General features: G+C 42.6%; 1 protein-coding gene and 1 pseudogene across 1 annotated transcript in view; one reads left to right on the top strand and one right to left on the bottom strand.

Moving 5' to 3' along the window:
- Tex11 (testis expressed 11) overlaps positions 1–20393 on the top strand; it is a 258655-nt gene that overhangs the window by 80217 nt on the left and 158045 nt on the right. Inside the window, exon 8 of the mRNA XM_004660917.2 lies at positions 19653–19707. Within this exon, the coding sequence (XP_004660974.1) occupies positions 19653–19707 (55 nt within the window). The remainder of the gene's footprint in view (positions 1–19652; positions 19708–20393) is intronic.
- LOC105944192 lies at positions 9515–10753 on the bottom strand (annotated as a pseudogene).

Here is a 20393-nt window from a genome sequence, read left to right as displayed (position 1 = left end):
CACCCCCAATAAACTCCCCCAAAACAAACAAACGAAATCGAAAACAGCAACAAAAGGCTCTGGGGAAGGCACACATAGAACGCAAAGCACACAAACCAAAAGATTCCCTTCACACAAAAGACCAGACAGGATTAAGATACAGTGAAAGACTCAGATCAAAGAAAAATCATACATGCAACAAAGCAAGAAAGCACCTCAAAGCAAGACCCATGTAGAAGCAAGCAATAAAGTAGTGCCCCCTTCCCCAGCCAGGCTGGGAAGACCAGAGACAGACTTACCCACTGGTGCTCAGGTAGAACCATAGAAAGAAGAGAGGGCTGCCGGGCGTGGTGGCTCATGCCTTTAATCCCAGCACTCGGGAGGCAGAGGTATGAGGATTGCTGTTAGTTCGAGGCCACCCTGAGACTCCATAGTGAATTCCAGGTCAGCCTGGGCTAGAGTGAGACCCTACCTCGAAACCAAAAATAAATAAATAAATAAAAAGAGAGGGCTTACCCACGTGGTTAGGCTCCTTCATGTGGATCAGACATCCAATTAGGGTGACCCTTGTTATCAGACTCAGGTGTGTAAGGAGAGAACTGTTTGGTTTGTGTACTCAAGGGGCTCACTCAGGAGGGGCCAGCCCACCGAGGTGTGCTGAGCTGAGGAAGAAGCAGGTATTTCCTGCTGAGGAGTGTTTCTTACAGCCATCTTGAGGAGACTGGATCAGATTTGGGTTCTAGTCCTTCCAGGGCAGGCTGGGTGGCATCCTTGGGCCTTTGTTTCTGGCTGACTGCTTACAAAAAATATCTTAATCTTGTTTCTCCTTCATTGTGTCTACATTGTTGCTCCGTTTTTAGAACTTACTGTTCCTTTATGTTTGTTTTCTTATGTATATAAGTGGTGTGTTGTGTGGTGTATGCATATGTATGTGCCCATGTGGTGCCCATGCACTTACCTGTGCTTGGTGCACTTGCCTGTGGTGACTGGAGCAGAATGTTGAGTGTCCTGCTTCATCACTCTTCCTCCTGTTCTTACTTGAGAAAGTCTCTTACTTATCCCAGAGCTTGTCAATTTTTTTATGAGCTCTGGCAATTCTTTGGTCTCTGCTCCTCTATGGGCCTGGGGTTATAGACACATGTGATCAAGAACAGCTGTTTATATGGGTCCTAGGGATCAAACTAAAGCAGTTTCTCATGCGTCCTCAGGCCCTCATGCATGCACAGGAAGTGCTTTTAAGTGCAGAGCCATCTCTCCAGCCTGGAACTTAATGTTTTTATTACTTATTTGATCATCTGGCTGTACTAATTTAGTAAAATTTGTTTTTTTTTCATATTGTGTCTCCTATAATATCTTTGATCAGAGTTTCCTCCTTGTTTGTCAAGAGACTATTTTCACAGGTAAAAGAGTTTATCATTTTACACTTCAGTCAGCCAGGGACCCATGTTTCATCCCCAGACCCCATATAAAAAGCCAAAAGCTATTGTGGGCTCTTAATAGTAATATGGGAAGTGAAGGCAGGGGGAGTTTTCTGAAAGTTCCTGGGAAACACATCCAAGAACAGCAGAAAAAGAATCCGCTGCCTCAAATGAGGTGGACAGGCAAGAACTGACCCCAAAATTGTCTCTGACCTCAACACGTGCACTGTGACACAGGTGCCTCTGCACTCACACACATAAATAACAATAACAATAACAGTAATAATTTCATACTAATCCATAACAACAATAATAAAACATTTTAATGTAGACATTAAGAGAGGTACTCAGGAAGAAAGACATCCAGTAACATGAGTGTGGGCTTCTCAAAGAGGAGTCATATTTCATTGTCTTTACAATAGCTATATATACTATTTTGGTGGGTTTTGAAGTTATTATCTTAAAGGATAGCCAAGGAATCCAAATGAGATCATAGGGTTGTTCTTGAATTATACCTGACAGGATTAGAATTGATTAAATGAAAGTCTAGATCACAGAGATGCAGGAAGTTAAGATATCTTTATTGTAAACAAAGTTAATAATCTTGTTTGTGAGATTCCCAGAAAATGCCTCAGAGAGAGAGAGAGATGAAGCCCTTCCCAGTGTCATAGGAGTTCATGCCTTAAACCTGAGTCATTTCAATTTTAACACAAAATATCTCTATGTACAAGGTATATCGTCTCTGTAGGCAAGCATCAAAGCTGGTGTTGTTAATTGTGCTAGAATTCTCAGCTAGAGGGAGACTTCAATTAGACTCTGGTAAGGGGCTCCTTTTCCTTCCCAAGTCCCCATACTTCCTGGTCTTCTATATTCCCTCAGGTTGTGTTTCTCCTTGTGACAGAGAGAACACACTCATGGGCACATGAATAGTTTTTCAGACTCTAGGTAGGAGGTTGATTTGATTTTTAAGCTTAGCTTCCTGACCGTCACCTTTCCTTATGCTGGGAATGATGAACACAAGGCATGAGGTAACAGTATTTACCAGGTAAGAATTGTCAGAAATTTTTTTTTGATTTTTAAAAGATATTTATTTATTTAAGAGAGATAGAGAGGGGGAGGCAGATAGAGAATGAGTATGCCAGGGCCTCTAGCCACTGCAAATGAACTCTAGACACATGTGCTATCCTGTGCATCTAGCTTTATGTGGGTACTAGGGAATCGAACTTGGGTCATTTGGATTTGCAGGCAAGCACCTCAACTGCTAAGCCATCTCTTCAGCCCTTTTTGTTGTTGTTGTTTTTTGGGTAGGGTCACCCTCTAGCCTAGGCTGACCTGGAATTCACTCTGTACTCAGGATGGCCTTAAATTCTCAGCAAACCTTTTACCTTGGCCTCCAAAGTGCTGGAATTAAAGGTGTGTACCACTATGCCTAGACACACACACACACACACACACACACACACACACACACACGCACGCACGCACACACACGGGGGGGGGAGAATGAGAATAAGAACAAACTAGGATCTTTAGCCTCTGCAAATGTACTCCAGAATATGTGCCACCTTGTGCATCTGGCTTTATGTGGGTACTAGGGAATCGAATTTGGGTCATTAGGCTTTGCAGGTAAGCACCTTAACCTCTGAGCCATCTCTCCAGCCCCTAAAAATATTTTTATTTATTTAGAGAGGGAGAGAGACAGAGAGCATAGATGTGCCAGGGCCTCTTGCCACTGTGAGCAAAATCCAGATGCATGTGCCACTTTGTGCATCTGGCTTTATGTGGGTCCTGGGATATTGAATCTGGGCCATCAGGCTTTGCAAGCAAGTGCCTTTGCAAACAGGAGCCTTAAACCACTGAGATATCTATCCAGCCCTGTCAGAAAGTTTTTTAAAATTTTTTATGAGAGAGAGGGGGAGGGAGAGAGACAATTGGTGTGTTGGGACCTCCAGCCACTCCAATCAAACCCCAGATGCATGCACCACCTTGTGCACATGTGCAACCTTGTGCATGTGTCACCTTGTGTGTCTGGCTTACGTGGGATCTGGGGAGTCAAACATGGGTCCTTATGCTTTGCAGACAAGCACCTTAACCACTAAGTCAACTCTCTAATCCCAGAAAGAATAAACACTGAAGCCGAGGATGGTAATGCACACCTTTAATCCCAGCACTCAGGAGGCAGAGGTGAAAAGGATTGCTATGAGTTCAAGTCCGCTCTGAGACTACATAGTGAATTCCAGGTCAGCCTGGGGTAGAACGAGGCCCTACCTCAAAAAAAAAAAAAAAAGCCTGGAGAGATGGTTTAGCAGTTAAGCGCTTGCCTGTGAAGCCTAAGGACCCCAGTTCAAGGCTCGATTCCCCAGGACCCACATTAGCCAGATGCACAAGGGGGCGCATGCATCTGGAGTTCATTTGCAGTGGCTAGAGGCTCTGGTACCCCCACTCTCTCTCTCTAGCTCTCCGTGTCTTTCTCTCTCTGTGTCTGTTGCTCTCAAATAAATAAGGGAAAAAAGTCATTAAAAAAAAAAGAAAAGAAAGAAAGAAAGGGGTCTGGAGAGATGAGGCAGACATTAGGCACTGTGAGTTCCTGGCTACCTTGTGAATACATAGCGAATTTCAGGTCAGCCCAGGCTAGAATGAAACCCTACCGAGAAAAACCAAAACAAACAAATAAATAAACTAACACTAAGCAATTACCTGGTTTTGTCTCCAGGGCAATTTGAATGGAATTGTATCTGAATAGAATTTCAGAACACAATTCACAATCTTGAGGTAGTAAATTTTATAATGGTGCAGATTTTCATACTGTTTAATTCTTTATATTGTGACCATGAAAGATTAAGCACACTGAGGATGTGACATAAGGCAAAGGAAATTTATGAAGAAAAAGGTGGAAAGACCCCAAAGTGTCAGGGAAAGCAAGCATGCTTAGGATTTCAGCTTGCATTCAGAGAAAAGAAAGGGAAAAGTGGGAAGTTAAGCTTTTTGAGTTAGAACTTGGAAACGTGGATAGGCCATGAAGATCTGTGAGCAACTGGCATGAGGGAGGGGCTTCTTTTATTAATTTGACTCTTAATTTGCTTGTTAAGGACTGGTGGCCATCTGGTTTGTAGGGAATGCCTGGAAACAGATAAATTGCTTCATTAAGGACATAGATATTCCTCCCATCTCCTTAGAATGTCTATAGGTGCAAGGTGGTGTCTTGACCAGATAACGATTGATAAGTTCTGCAAAGCCTTCTGGTCAGGGAGAAGTGATTCCCCCGGCCCCGCTTTGGAAGGGCTGGGAGGTTGAAATGTTTCCCTTTTTAATGTTACCAAAGAAACAGGAGGTGGGATTTGTCCTTCAGTGCCTAATGTCTGCTTATGTACAATAACACTACTTTTCTCCCTGAGACTGGTCTTTTGTGGTGAGCTGTCAGGAGGCATTAAGAATCCGGTCCTGTTTGTTTAAGGCATCACAAGTCACTGAGTCAGGCTCCAAGTAGTTTGGGTCTGACCATTAGGGAATGAGGAAAGATGTTTTTGGCCTTTTTGTCTTTATATTCACTTTGGCTTTTTTTTTTTTTTTTTTTTGAGGTAGGGTCTCACTCTAGCCCAGGCTGACCTGGAATTCACTTTCTAGTTTCAGGGTGGCCTTGAACTCACAGTGATCCTCCTACCTCTGCCTCCCGAGTGCTGTGATTAAAGGTGTGCGCCACCATGCCAGGCTTAGCTTAATTTTTATTTGATGCAAGGTCAGAAGTTCTGCTTAAGTCTTTTGAGCCACTTAGGTTCAAGATTCTTGGCAGATGGTCTGGAGAGATGGCTTAGCGGTTAAGCACTTGCCTGTGAAGCCTAAGGACCCTGGTTCGAGGCTCGGTTCCCCAGGTCCCACGTTAGCCAGATGCACAAGGGGGCGCACGCGTCTGGAGTTCGTTTGCAGAGGCTGGAAGCCCTGGTGCGCCCATTCTCTCTCCCTCTATCTGTCTTTCTCTCTGTGTCTGTCGCTCTCAAATAAATAAATAAATAAAAAATTTAAAAAAAAAGATTCTTGGCTGATGAAACTCGGTGTGCCTTGAATAATACTTTCTCGTCTGCCTCAGGACTGCCCCTGATTTGTGTTTCTGTGGATACAGCCTAGCATGTGTGTTTACTGGAGTTAAGGTCACAGCATATTTCCTGGCATCACAACAAACCAGACTTGGCCACCAGTCCTCAAAAAGCCAATTAAAAGAGTCAAATTAATAATGAAAAATAGAAAAAGATAATTATTTAATGTGACCACGTTGGGAAAAGGGACAAGAAGATCCAGTGAGTCTACTCCTCAATCCATCTTCAGTGTCCTGATGTGAGGTTTGGGTTTAAATGGTGAAGTATGCATAATTAAGCAATCCCTGTGAAAGTATGGTCCTGTACCCATCTTATAGTCTGAACTCCAGCCTCACCTGTAAGGTCGCTAAATCTTCCCTGATGCAAATTCCTTCTAGGACAGCCACTAGGCAATAGTCTGTCTTTTCTCAGCATGAGCTGCCTGGGGGAAATGCCAGTTTCTTGGTGTTTGTGGTGGTATGAATTAGGTGTCCCCCATAAACTCATGTATTTTGAATGCTTTCTTTCCAGCTGGTGGCAATTTGGGTGGTGGACTCTTGTTGGAGGAGGTGTGTTGGTGGAAGGTATGATAGAGTTGTCTCACTTAGTGCTGAAACTCTATTGTCATTTCTTCTCAGTGCTATAGTGAGTTTAGAGCCATCCTAGTAGTCATTGCTATCTGAAAGAGAAGCCTCTTAAACAAAAAGTGAAAGTAGCATTAATATATGGGTATAAACATAGTATTTAAAGAGCTGTTTGATGGGTATAATATATGCATTTAGCCAGACAACAGTAGTAGTTAGGGCTTATGACTTCCCTGGCCATAGGCTTTTCATTAGGTTTTCAGTACCAGGCATAAACTCCTTTCAGCAGAATGGGCCTCAAATCCAGTCAGAGAGCAGTTGGTCTTCCACATAACAGACATGCCATCATTGCACTAGATACATTAGATCTGGCTGGCCAGTCATAAAGCTTGCAGGGTCCACTATTGGTTAAGGCCATTGATAACTTTTCTCCCTCAATGATTTGCATAGCTCTTTCCAGCATCATGAAAGGTAGTCAACAGGGAGGAAGCTTTCAACTCAGATCCAGCTTCATTCCTCAGTGTCCCACAGCCCCAACATGTGGTGACTTTAGCAATAGGTCTTAATATCTAGTTCTGGTGGGCAACCAAGAGCCTTGACAATCACCTGTAATATTTTGCAGGTATCAGCCTACCTGACTTATAACTCACTGGAAAGTATACCTGCCCCCCAGCTCTGAAATTTTCTTCTAAGAATGATGGCTTCTGGGCACAGCATTATCCACCTGAACAGGGTACTTCTGCCTAAACTCTCTGTTTTTTTTTTTTTTTTAATATATTATTAGCTAGCAAAGAAGTAGGTTTCCACATGACTTAGTCATAACATCTTTTGATTAACCCTCCTCCCACCCCTTCTCTTCTTCATCCCCTCCCCTGACTCCACAGAGATCATTCAACCCCCAGTATCCTCTGCTTGTATATCTACTATACCCTCCCCTTTTCTCCCTCTCCCGTGGCCCCTTTCTAGCTTCCTGGGCTACTTTTCCTCCAACTCACATACAAATATAAACATTTGAAGCTAGGATACACGTATGAGAGAAAACATGTGGCATTTGACTTTCTGTGCCTGGGTAGAATTTTCTTAAATACTCACCATCAAGGTCTGCCTTGTTTTTGTCAGTGCCCTTATGCATGAACTCCTCAGTTCTCTGTTAGTTACTCTGCCTAATAAAATCCATCCCCTCAGGAAAAAAATGCAGAGTGCAGAGATTTTCCTTTTTATTGCTGCCGTCATCCCTACCTCTGTGCTACATGGCTAGAGCTCAACGAAGACAACATGATATGATTCTTCGAAGATGATATCCCTGCTCTGTGACTGCATACTGGGAGAAGGTTAGCCTCTGGTCTTCTTAGAGTGCACTCCTGGCACAGAAGGTTTGCCTAGTGAGTCAGCCAGGATAAAGGTGAGCAGGGTCCCAGTATTGTTGACCTATCATACCTTTGGTAGAGTCCATCCTAAGAATGATAAGACTGATCAATGGAAACCAAATCCTCCCAGCTCTGCCTGCCTCAAATAGCACTCCAACAACACACTCCTGAGAATTGTAGGAAAGACTGGCAGTCTGGCCCTCCAAATATTCTACCAGAGCCTAGAAACTGGAGGAAGAGACAATTTCCCATCTTTCCATCTGAACCCACCTGTTAGGCTTATCATGTGGAGGCAGAATGGATAGAAGAAGCAGGTAATAGTTCAAATACCAGATTCATTAATAAATTAATTCATGAATAAATATTCTCTCGTTTTTATATATCCTTAAGACAATTTCTAGAAACTTTAAGTGGGTTTTTTTTAACCATACTTTAAATTTTTTATTTTGTTCTTTTAGTTAGATATGGACATATTTAGTATGTAAACAACTCATATTGGCATTATCCTTTCCCTCCTCCCTACCCCTTTTCTGAAGAGGCCTTCCTCATTGGGAATGCAGGTCAACCACATGGGGATTATGTGTCATGCATTATGGGAAGGAGAGGCAATGTCTCTGCAAAATGTCCCAACTTGTGGCTCTTTCCTCTCCCTTTTCTGCAAAATTCCCTGAGCCATGCAGGGAACATTTTAAATCTACTTCAGTGATGGGCACTTAGGAGCCTCTGGACCTTTGGTTTGGTAAGGTGTTGGATGTCCTCAGTGTCTATCTCCTTCACCCTTCTGCTGATATCAGATTCACTAAGAAAACAGAACTCTTGCTAATTTCCCCAATTGTGGTTGTTTGTTTTAATGAATTTTCCAAAGGAATGTTGTCCAAAGAGCTCCTTGTTAATTTTAGGCCAACTGAGTGAGCAATGGAAGCCAAGTCGTCTTTTTCCCTCTCTCCACAGCTGTGACAGGCACTTCCAATGTGCCCAATGTGACTTTGTAATCCTCACTGTTATGAGATTGATTAAGCATCACTTGCCCAGGCTGAAAGTACAAAGAATTGCAACCTCTTCCCAAAGAGACAAAGTCCATGATTCCACCTGTAGCCCTAGGTGGAGATGTGGCATTCCAAACTTCATTTCCCTGCAGGAGTTTAGCAGGTGTTCAAGATAACAAATCATTTAAGGCTTAGGTCATAGTTGCCCAACTTCCCCACACATGTACCACATATCCCATGAAAGGGCCCTCTCTAACAGTGTAAGATTCCCCCTCTCTTCTAGGGGAAATCTGTTATAAGCTCCCATCCTTTTTTTGTTGTTTTGGTTTTTTGAGTTAAGGTCTTGCTCTATCCTAGGCTGACCTGGAATTCACTATGTAGTCTCAGGGTGGCCTTGAACTAATGGGGGTCCTCCTACCTCTGCCTTCAAGTGCTGGAATTAAACGTGTGTGTTGCCACTCCTGGCCACCATCCTTTCTTTTTAAAAAAATGTTTTATTTTTATTTATTTATTTATTTTACAGAGAAAGAGGGGGAGAGAGAGAGAATGGAGAATGGGCATGCCAGGGCCTCCAGCCACTGCAAACGAACTCCAGATGCATGCACCCCTTGTGCATCTGGCTAACGTAGGTCCTGGAGAATTGAACCTGGGTCCTTTGGCTTTGCAAGCAAGTGCCTTAACAACTGAGCAACCCCTTCATGCCCCCATCCTTTCTTTACGAGGCATTCTGAAGTTTCCTTTCACTTCATATTGCACCATTTTCTTGCCTAATGTGAAACAAATCTTGTGCCCCAAGGAACAGTTTATCTGAGTCAGCTTTTTTTTTTTTTTTTTTTTTTTTTTTTGGCTTTTTGAGGTAGGGTCTCACTCTAGCCCAGGCTGACCTGGAATTCACTATGGAGACTCAGGGTGTCCTTGAACTCATGGCAATCCTTCTACCTCTGCCTCCCAAGTGCTGGGAATAAAGGCGTGCACCACCACGCCTGGCTCGGCTATTCTTTTTTTTTTTTTTTTTTTTTTTTTTGCTTTTTCTTTCCGATTTGTTTGGTTTTCAAACCTACATAAGCAGGTCCCAGGACAACAGCAGCCTCACCTTCCCCAGAGGCGGACTGAGGACACAAATGTTCCCAGGTGGTGGGCCGGTGGCTGTGGCTGGTGACCATCAGGTGGCGGCGCACGTGGGTGTGCTGGGCTGGTCGAGCCTTAGGGTTCTGCAGAGCCAGCCTGCGAAGTCTACTTCCTCCACCTCAGAGCGCTTGATGAAGGCGTGGCTCATGAGCATCTTCAGATCCGCTGGCTCCGCGGGGTTTTTAATGAGGCATTTATTGACAAATTCCTGGAAGTCTGTGCTGAACACACCACTGGAAAGCTTTGGAGGTGGCTCATTCACAATGTAGTCCAGCAGCTCAAAGATGGCCATTGCGGGCCAGTTATCCATTCCATGACCGCTGATGGGGCGTCCAGGCGGCCTGGGCCGTGGTGAGATGTTTTGTGGCTCCCCGTCTGCTGTGTCTAACACGGGCCGGCCAAACCTGGCCTCCAGCTCCCTGGTATCAGGTGGAGGGATGGGGTACCGACCGATGGCCAGCTCAACCAGAGACAGACCCATGCTCCAGATGTCTGACTGCACAGAGTAGTGTGTGCCCTGCAGCCATTCTGGGGATATGTAGGAGCGTGTCCCCACAAAAGAGTTGGCCATGGAGTCTATGAGCTGCCCGCTGATCCCAAAGTCACACGATTTGATCTCCCCACTTGAGTTCACCAGGATATTGGAAGGCTTCACATCCCGGTGCATAATCTGGTGCTTCTCCCGGAGGTAGGCCAGGCCCCGGAGCACTGCAATGCTGACCTTCCCCAGGATCTCCTCGGGGATCCGCTTTGCCTCCTTCAGTACCTGGTCCAGTGAGCCACCATCCATGTGCTCCATGCAGATGCTGATCTCGCCATCGCTGTAGAAGGCCCCATAGAAGCCCACGATGTAGGGAGACCTGCAGCTCGCAGATGATCTGGTTGCGGATGGCTGGCTTGATCTCCAGGTGGATCAGCTTCCTGGCCATGATGAGGCCAGATGGCCTATGCTGGGCCTTGGTGACCACACCACCATTGCCAGCTCCCAGCTCTGAGATCAGCTCAAAGTCATCGTCCTTGAGCTCGCCAACCTTGGCCTTCTGGGTGAGGAAAGCCTGGAGCCGCTTCTTCTGCTGCTCATCCAGGTCCAGCTCCTCCAACTTCTTCTGTAGGTTCACGAGGCTTGCCTCGGAGGCACCCTCGCTGGTAGGGTACGGACCCTGGGCGATGGTCGGGTTGATGGTGAGCGCCGGCAGCACCGGCTTCCTCCGGGCCAGCATTGGGGCTCCGCGGGCCCATATGGGGCGGTGCTGACGCGGGCCGGGGGGGGGGGGGCTGCGTCTGCTGCCTAGAGCGGCGCTGGGCTATGGAAGGCCGTGGCCGAGGCCGGCAGGGCTGAGGCAAAGGGATTGCCGCCGCCGCCGCCGAGGCAGAGCTAGCAGAAGGGAGGCCACGAGCTGGAGCCTAGGCTATTCTTAAACATGAATTTACACTTCTTATGCCACTGCTGCAGAAATATCATCCTTTTTCAGTTATTTTAGAAACTGGAAGCAGAAGATTTAGTGGTCCAAATCCTGAAAACCAGTTCCAGGGAAATAACAACGCTGTGGTCATTTAAACCTTGCTAAAACAGACATACAGACTGTCCAGAGAAAGCAACATTAAATCAAAAGAGAAAGCCCACTAAGATTCAGGGAACCTCACAGAAGAGGGGGCAAAAAGATTGTAAGAGCCTCAGGGTTAGTGATAATAGCCTGAGGCATGGTGTATCCTCCATCCCTGTGGAGACTGCACTCCCACCGGCAGTGGATGAGGGTTCCTCTTTCCCCACAATCCTACCAGCATGTGCTGTCATTTAATTATTTATTGTTTTTCAAGGTAGGGTCTCACTGTAGCCGAGGATGACCTGGAATTCACTCTGTACTCTCAGGGTGGCCTCAGACTCACAGCAATCCTCCTACCTCTGCCTCCTGAGTGCTGAGATTAAACATGTTAGCCACTGCGCCTGGCTTTTTTATTTTTTTATTTTACTTTTTTTATTTTCAAGGTAGGGTCTCACTCTAGCCCAGGCTGATCTGGCATTCACTATGTAGTCTCGGGGTGGTTTCAAACTCTTGGCGATCCTCCTATCTCTGCCTCCCAAGTGCTGGATTAAAGACATGCACTACCACACCCAGCTCATTTAATTTTTTGATGGTTGACATTCTGACTGGAGTGAGATGGAATCTCATAGCTTTATACAAAAATTGTATTTATGTATTTATTTGAGAGACAGATCGCCAGGAGAAAGAGGCAGAGAGAGAGAGAGAGAGAGAGAGAGAGAGAGAGAGAGAGAGAGAGAGAGGGAGGGAGGGAGAGAATGGGCATGTCAGAGCCTCTAGCCACTGCAAATGCACTCCAGATGCATGTGCCACTTTGTGCCTCTGGCTTCATGTGGGTAGCGGGGAATTGAACCTGGGTCCTTTGGCTTTTCCAGCAAGCGCCTTAACACATGCTAAGCCATCTATCCAGTCCTCATAGTTATAATTTGCATTTCCCTGATGAGTAGAGATGTTGAACACCTCTTTAGGTGTTTAGTGACCATTTGTATTTCTTCTTTTGAGAACTCTGTTCAATTTCTTGTCCCATTTTTAAATGGGTTGTTTGATTTTTTTATTGTTTAGGTTTTTGAGTTTTTTGTAGATTCTAGATATTAAACCTTTGTCAGAGGACTAGCTGGTGAAGCATTTTCTCCCATTCAGTAGATTGTCTATTGACTTTGTTGATGGTTTGATTTTCTGTACAATAGCTTTTTATTTTCATGAGGTCTCAATTATTGAATGTTTGCCCAATTGCCCGGGCTACTGGAGTCTTCTTCAGAAAATCTTTCCCTATGCCTATACCTTGGAGTGTTCTCCTTACCTTCTTTCCTAGTTTATTTAGAGTTTCAGGTCTTATATTGAGGGTTGATCCATTTGAAGTTGATTTTTTCTTTGTTTGTTTGTTTTCAGGTTTTTTTCAAGGTAAGGGTCTCACTCTAGCCCAGGCTGACCTGGAATTCACTCTGTAGTCTCAGGGTGGCCTCGAACTCATGGTGATTTTCCTACTTCTGCCTCCCAAGTGCTGGGATTAAAGGTGTGCACCACCACGCCTGGCTGGAGTTGATTTTTTTGCAAGGTGAGAGGAGAAAATCCAAATTCAATCTTCTAAATGTGGCAGTCCAGTTTCAGATATGGTGATACCACCAGTGGGGTTCCTTTAGCTGAGTACATGTTTTGGTATCTGAGGCCTTTTGTGTTTCCATATGAATTTTGAGACTGGTTTTTCTAGCTCTGTGAAGAATGTTGCTGGGTTTTTGACTGGAATTGTATTGACTCTGTATATTAATTTTGGTAAAATGGCCTTTTTGACAATATTAATTCTTCCAATCAATGAGCATGGAAGGCCCCTCCATTTTCTCATGTCTTTCTCCAGTTCTTTCTTCAGTGTTTTTTATTGTATAGATCTTTTACTCTCTTGATTAGGGAAATTCCCAGATATTTGTGTTTTTTGTGGTTATTATAAATAGATCAGTTTCCCTGATTTTGTTTTCTGTGTTGTTGTCATTTATATAGAAAAAAGCTAGTGATTTTTGATTTTATATCCTGCCATTTTCTGAAAGTGTTTATCACGTCTAGGAGTTTTTTTTGTTGTTGTTGTTTGTTTGTTTTGTTTTGTTTTTGGTATGAAGTTTTTTGGATCTCTTAAGTGTACAATCATGTCATCTGTGAATAGGGCTAATTTGACTTCTTCCTTTCCAGTTTGTATTCCTTTTATTTCTATTCTGGCCTTATTGCCTAAGCTAAGACTTCAAGTACTATGTTGAAAAGCTGTGGTGACGGTGGGTACCTCTTAATGGGAATACTTCAAGTATTTTCCCATTTAATATGATATGAGCTTTAGGTCTGTTGTATATTGCCTTTATTATGCTGATATATAGTTCCTCCATCCCTATCTTTAGTACTTTAATCATGAAAAGATGTTGAATTTTATCAAAGGTCTTTTCTGCATCTGCTCAGATGATCCCTTATTTCATGGTTAATTTTCTGCTTAGATGCTCTGTCCACTGATGATAGTAGAGTATTAAAGTCTCCTACTATAATTGTATTGGGTTTATTTCTGTTTTATTGTCCAACAGAATTTCTTTTGTTTTTGGTTTTTTGAGGTATTCATTTGTAGTCTCAGGGTGGCCTCGGCAATCTTCTTACCTCTGCCTCCTAAGTGCTGGGATTAAAGGTATATGCCACCATACCTGGCCAGTACAATTTCTTTATAAAACTTAATGTTCCTGTGTTTGGTACATATAGATTTATGATTGTAATATCCTCTTGGTGTATTGTTCCTTTGATGAATATTAAGTAGCCTTCTTATCTCTTGATTACTTTTGGTTTGAAGTCTGTTTGGTCTGATATCAGTATAGCCATGCCTGCTTGTTTCTTGTTTACAATATCTTGGAATCCTTTCCCCTAAGTGGTGTCTAGCTTTATTGGTAAGGTAGGTTTCCTATAGATCACAAATAGATAAGTCCATTTTTCTACCGAAGCTTTTAAACCTGTGTCTTTTTGTTTGTTTGTTTATTTGCTTGCTTTTTGATTTTTCGAGGTAGAGTCTTACTGTACCCCAGGCTGACCAGAGTTCACTATGTAGTCTCAGGCTGGCCTTGAACTCACTGTGATCCTTCTACCTCTACATCCCAAGTACTGGGATTAAAGGTGTGTGCCACCAAGCCTAGCTAAACCTATGTCTTTTGGTAGGGGTATTGAGACCATTGATGTTTAGAGTTATAACTGAGGTGAAAGTTAATCCCTGTCAAATTGGAGATTTTTTGGAGTCTGGTGTTTTCTTGGACTTTATGTTTTCATGTTTGTTCTACTCATAGTTATTTTTCCCTCTTGTAGACTCTTGTGTATTATTGTTTCTCCAGTTTGAGTTAGTCTATGAAACAAACATTCTCTATAGGATTGGCTTAGTGCTCATATAATTGTATAGCTTTTCTCTTGCAGCTTTTAGAACCCTTTCTTTGTTTTCATTGTTGAGACTTAAAAAATATTTAATTAATTAATTTATTTGTATAAGAGAGGGAGGGAGGTAGCGAGAGAGAAAGAGAGAGAGACGAGGAGGAGGCGAATGGGCATACCAGGGCCTTCAGCCATTGTAAATGAACTTCAGATGCATGCTCTACCTTGTGCATCTGGCTCATGTGGGTACTGGGGAATCAAACCTGGGTCCTTAGGCTTTGCAAGCAAGTTCCTTAACTGCTAAGCCATCTCTCCAGCTCTAAAATGTTTTTTTTCTAAAAATATTTATTTTTATTTACTTATTTATGAGAAAGAAAGAGACAGGGGGGAATGGGTGTACCAGGGCCTCTAGTCATTGCAACCAAACTTCAGATGTGTGTACCACCATATGCATCTGTCTTATGTCGACTCTGGGGAATTGAACCTGGGTTGTTAGGCTTCACAAGCAAGCACCTTAACTTCTAAGCCATCACCTCAGTACTTTAAAAATTTTATTTTATTTACTTATTTATGAGAGTAAAATATTTTATTTATTTATTATTGGCAAGCAGAGAAAGACACACACACACACACACACACACACACACAGAGAGAGAGAGAGAGAGAGAGAGAGAGAGAGAGAGAGAGGGAGAGAATGGGTGCACCAGGGCCTCCAGCCGCTGCAGATGAACTCCAGGTGGATGCACCACTCTGTGCATCTGGATTTGCATGGGTATTGGGGACTTGAACTTAGGTCATTAGGCTTTGCAGACAAGTGCCTTAACCACTGAGAAATCTCTCTCACCCAAAAGTTTTAACTATAATGTGACATGGGGAATTTCTTCCATGGTTCTGTTTGTTTGGTGTTCTCAGAGCCTCTTGTATTTGATGGGGATCTCTTTCTTTCTTTTCTTTTTTCTTTCTTTCTTTCTTTTTTTTTTTTTGGTTTTTTGAGGTAGGGTCTCACTCTGGTCCAAGCTGAGCTGGAATTAACTATATAGTCTCAGGGTGGTCTCGAACTCTCGGCGATCCTCCTACCTCTGCCTCGTAAGTGCTGGGATTAAAGGCGTGCGCCACCATGCCCAGAGGGATATCGTTCTTGAAGTTAGGGAAACCATCTATGCTATTTTTTTTTTTTTGAGGTAGGGTTTCGCTGTAGCCCAGACTGACATGGAATTCACACTATGTAGTTTCAGGTTAGCCTGGTACTTGCAGCAATTCTCCTACCTCGGTCTCCTGAATGCTGGGGTTAAAAGTGTGCACCACCACACCCATCTTTCTTTGATAATTTTGTTGAAGATGTTCTCTATGCCTTTAGTCTGTATTTATTCCCCTTTTTGTATGCCAATGATCTGAATATTTGGTCTCTGTAAGGTGTCCCACATTTCTCTCATATTATGTGTACATGTTTGTTTTTTTTTTTTAATTTATCCTTGTTTTTGGACTACCAGACTAATTCCTATCTTTTCCTTAAGTTCTGATACTCTATCCTCCATATGGTCTACTCTGTTGGTGAGGTTTTTTGGGAAGCCCTTTAAAAGTTATTTCATTGATGTTGTCCATTACTTTCTTTTCAGCATCTCCATCTCTATGTGGAATTCCAATTTCTTTCTTTCTTTCTTTCTTTCTTTCTTTCTTTCTTTCTTTCTTTCTTTCTTTTTTTTTTTTTGTTGTTCATGGTAGGGTCTCACTCTAGTCCAGGCTGACATGGAATTCACTATGTAGTCTCAGGGTGGCCTCAAATTCATAAGGATCCTCCTACCTCTCCCTCCTGAGTGCTAGGATTAAAGGTGTGTGTGCACCACCACACCCAGCTCCAATTTCATTTCCTGATGAGACTTGCTAGTTGTTTGAGTTCATTCCTGCATTTGATTATATCTTCTTTGAGTTTATTCAACTGCCAATTGAGATCATTTTTGTTGGTTCTTCTCCATTTCCTTTATTCTTCTATCAAGTTCTTTTTGAGACATATATTGGGTTGTGTTTTCTAATTTGTTTTTATTTCCTTCAGCCATGCTTTGAGTTCATTCTTGAATTCTTTGTTTATTTTCTTCATTGAACCATGCTTTAAAATCTTTTATGAGATGTTGATTTAGGTTCTCAACTTATCTTCCATCCTTTTGTTCATGACCTCATTAAGTTTGTTGAATATACTTGCCATAGCTTCATTTTTAGGTTCTAAGGCTGGAGTTTCCTATACGTTTCCAATGGAGGCTTCCATTATGGGGCTAGGTGCCCTTGGTGGGGAAATTTTGGCTTGGTGTCTTGTGTTCTTTGTTTTGTGTTGGCATGTTACCATCTTGAGGTAGTTGTTTTGTTTTGCATGGACTGTAGCAATTACTGTCTTTTGTAGAATATGTATTAGTTGCTTGCCCAGGTTTACTCAAGGTACGAATGGGAAGGTGGTATATTCACAGGTTTTGACTGAGTGTTCTTGACCCTAATCTTAGTGTTTTTTTTGTTTATTCACTCTCCTGGAAATTCTGGTTGGTGTCTTGGAGTACCTGGCCAAGTCAATGACCAGAGAGGGTCCTGTTGTCTCTCTGGTATTAGCTTCCTGGCCTTTGGTGATGAGCTTAGCTGTGGCAATTTCACTACATGCTTGCAGGGCCCTTTTTAAAAATTTTAATTTTTTTTAAAAAAATTATTATTATTGGTTTTTCGAGGTAGGGTCTCACTCTGGTTCAGGCTGACCTGGAATTCACTATGGAGTCTCAGGGTGGCCTTGAACTCACAGTGACCCTCTTACCTATGCCTCCCAAGTGCTGGGATTAAAGGCATGTGCCACCACACCAAGCTCCTTTTTTAAAAATTTTATTTATTTATCTAACAGAGAGAGAGAAAGAAAGAGAGAGAGAGAGAGAGAGAGAGAGAGAGAGAGAGACAGAGAGAGAGAATGGGCGTGCCAGAGCCTCCAGCCACTGCAAATGAATTCCAGGCACGTGTGCCCCCTTGTGCATCTGGCTAACATGGGTCCTGGGGAATCGAGCCTCGAACCGGGGTCCTTAGGCTTCACAGGCAAGTGCTTAACCACTAAGCCATCTCTCCAGCCCACACCCAGCTCTTTTTTAAAATAAAAAACAAACAAACATTTATTTTTGAGAGGCGGAGAGAAGGAGAAAGAGAATGGGCATGCCAGGGCACCTGTTTCTGCAAATAAACTCCAGACACACATGCTATATTGTGTGTCAGGCTTTATGTGGTTACTGGAGAATTGAACCTGGGCCATTAGGCTTTGCAAACAATTATCTTTTCCTACTGCACCATCTCTCCAACCTTAGCTTATCTCTTTAACTGACATAGGTTGAGTGGTTGAGCCTTCGTTGTTAAGGCTGCCAGAACCCAAGGTTTGTTTACTAAAATCTACAGTAATAACATTGTCTTCAGTCTAGCTCAATTCACTAAGATTTATTGACATATTTTAATGGAATATCAATTTTATGATGAGTAATCTTTGTTTCAGATGTTGAAACCTTGAGACTCATATTAATGTTATTTGTAATTACCAGAATGTCCCATAGATAATATGGTTTGGTAATTAATACAGAGAACTGAAAGTCAAATTTCTTTATATCATATTACCCTATTTGTTGCAGTCAGGTTCACACTGCTGGCAGAAATCACCCGAACAAGAGCAGCTGGTGGGAAAAAGGATTTATTTTGGCTTACAGACTTGAGGGGAAGCTCCACAATGGCATGGGAAAACGATGGTAGGGGAAAACGATGGCATGAGCAGAGGGTGGACATCACCCCCTGGCCAACATAAGGTGGACAACGGGAATGGGAGAGTGTGCCAAACACTGGCATGGGGAAACTGGCTATAACACCCATGAGCCCACTCCCAACAATACACTCCCTCCAGGAGGCATTAATTTCCAAATCTCCATCAGTTGGGAACCTAGCATTCAGAACACCTAATTTTATGGGGGACACCTGAATCACACCACCACACCATGCATTCTGAATAAAAATCTAGGCTCTATTATAAATTACTCCTCCTTCATTAGGTCACTTAGATGCAAGATTAACAGTGCTTCACAAGAATATTGTGTCGATAATATATTTGTTTCTGTGAAAACAGCAGTGCTTGCTTTATTTTAAAAATATATTCCTGGGGCTGGAGAGATGGCTTAGCAGTTAAGGTGCTTGCCTGCAAAGCTAAAGGACCTCTGTTCAATTCCCTAGGACCCATGTAAGCCAGATACACAAGGTGGCGCATGCATCTAGTTTGTTTACAGTGGCTGGAAGTCCTGGTGCACCCATTCTCTCTCTCTCTCTCTCTCTCTCTCTCTCTCTCTCTCTCTCTCTCTCCTTCTTTCCTTCTTTTCTTCTCTCAAATAAGTAAATAAAAATAAAATATAAAAATATAGTTCTTCTGGGCAAGGTGGCACAAGCCTTTAACCCTAGAATTTGGGAGGCAGAAGAGAAGGATCTTTGTGAGTACAAGGTCAGCCCAAGACAACAGAGTGAGTTCCTGGTCAGCCTTGGCTTGAGTGAAAAGGATACTCAACATGTACCAAAGCAAAAATCCAGAACCTGCTGAGAGCTCAACACTAAAGCAGACTTCAAATACACCCACCATGGCTCAGGGCATTTTGTGGCAGAAGGGGCAGAAAGATTTTATGGGCCACAAGTTGGAAGAGAATATCCAGATGCACCCTCCCTCCCCCACAATGACTGCTGTTCCCACGGCTCATAACCCGGAACCCCATGGGGAATACCAGCAATCCCACTGAGGAGGGGCCTCATTGGAATGGTGGCAGGGAGGAGGGAAATGATAGTACCAACATATGATGTGTCTGTACTAAGTATATAATTAATAAAAATAAATAATTAGCATATATTCCTATTTTAGACTTTAAATATTCTCCATGAAGTGAAAGCTTTTATACATATGTGAACTATTTTAATGTAACATATGTGTATCTATCTATTAAAAAGCATTAATGGGTATCTCTTTAGGAAACTGGTTTTTTTACAGTTAGAAAGTATTGATTTATAAAATTGATGTACATGTGTTACCTGGCTAGTTGTGGAAAATAGAAAAGTTGGAATAAAGTGTGATTATACTATGTCTTCTTAGTAATGTACAATCTTTACCATTATATATACTTTAAAATTAATATATGTATATATATACTCATATCTTTCCTTTCCAATTGCAGCCAAAGCTATGAAATTGGTAAAATGGATAAGGATAATATTGGATCCGAAGTGCTGGTAAGGATCATTGCGTTTTGAAAAAGTAGGTTAAAGAAATATAGTTTGTGTTGTTATTGTAAAGTTATGATGGCAAGCCCCCAACTTGTGAGTAGATTATCTCTTGGACAGGCTATTTAACATCTTAGTACATTTGTTTTCATAACATTTATTTAGTAATATAAATACCCCATAAGCTTATAATCTATCCATGAGTTAATATAAATACCTGCATATTGAACAATGTTTAGCTATTTAAACTCTAGCTTTTATTATTATGTATTTAAAAATTATAAGTTTCTCCCTAACCAGCCAGATAGAACATGCTTGGGTATGGAAGTTAATTAGTTATTTTAATATTTAATCAAGAAAATTGTGACTATGTAAATAAATCTTATAAAAAATTACTATATGCCGGGCTGGAGAGATGGCTTAGCGGTTAAATGCTTGCCTGTGAAGCCTAAGGACCCCGGTTCGAGGCTCAGTTCCCCAGGTCCCATGTTAGCCAGATGCACAAGGGGGCGCACGCGTCTGGAGTTTGTTTGCAGAGGCTGGAAGCCCTGGCGTGCCCATTCTCTCTCTTTCCCTCTATCTGTCCTTCTCTCTGTGTCTGTCACTCTCAAACAAATAAATAAAAATTTAAAAAAAAATTACTATATGCCATCCATGTGTGGTAGATCTTTATAATCCCAGCACTTGGGAGGCTG

This window comes from Jaculus jaculus, chromosome X (genome assembly GCF_020740685.1).
Source record: "Jaculus jaculus isolate mJacJac1 chromosome X, mJacJac1.mat.Y.cur, whole genome shotgun sequence".
NCBI classification, from domain to species: Eukaryota; Metazoa; Chordata; class Mammalia; order Rodentia; family Dipodidae; genus Jaculus; species Jaculus jaculus.
Note: the sequence above shows the minus strand (reverse complement) of the source record. Positions and strands in the feature narration are given on the sequence as shown.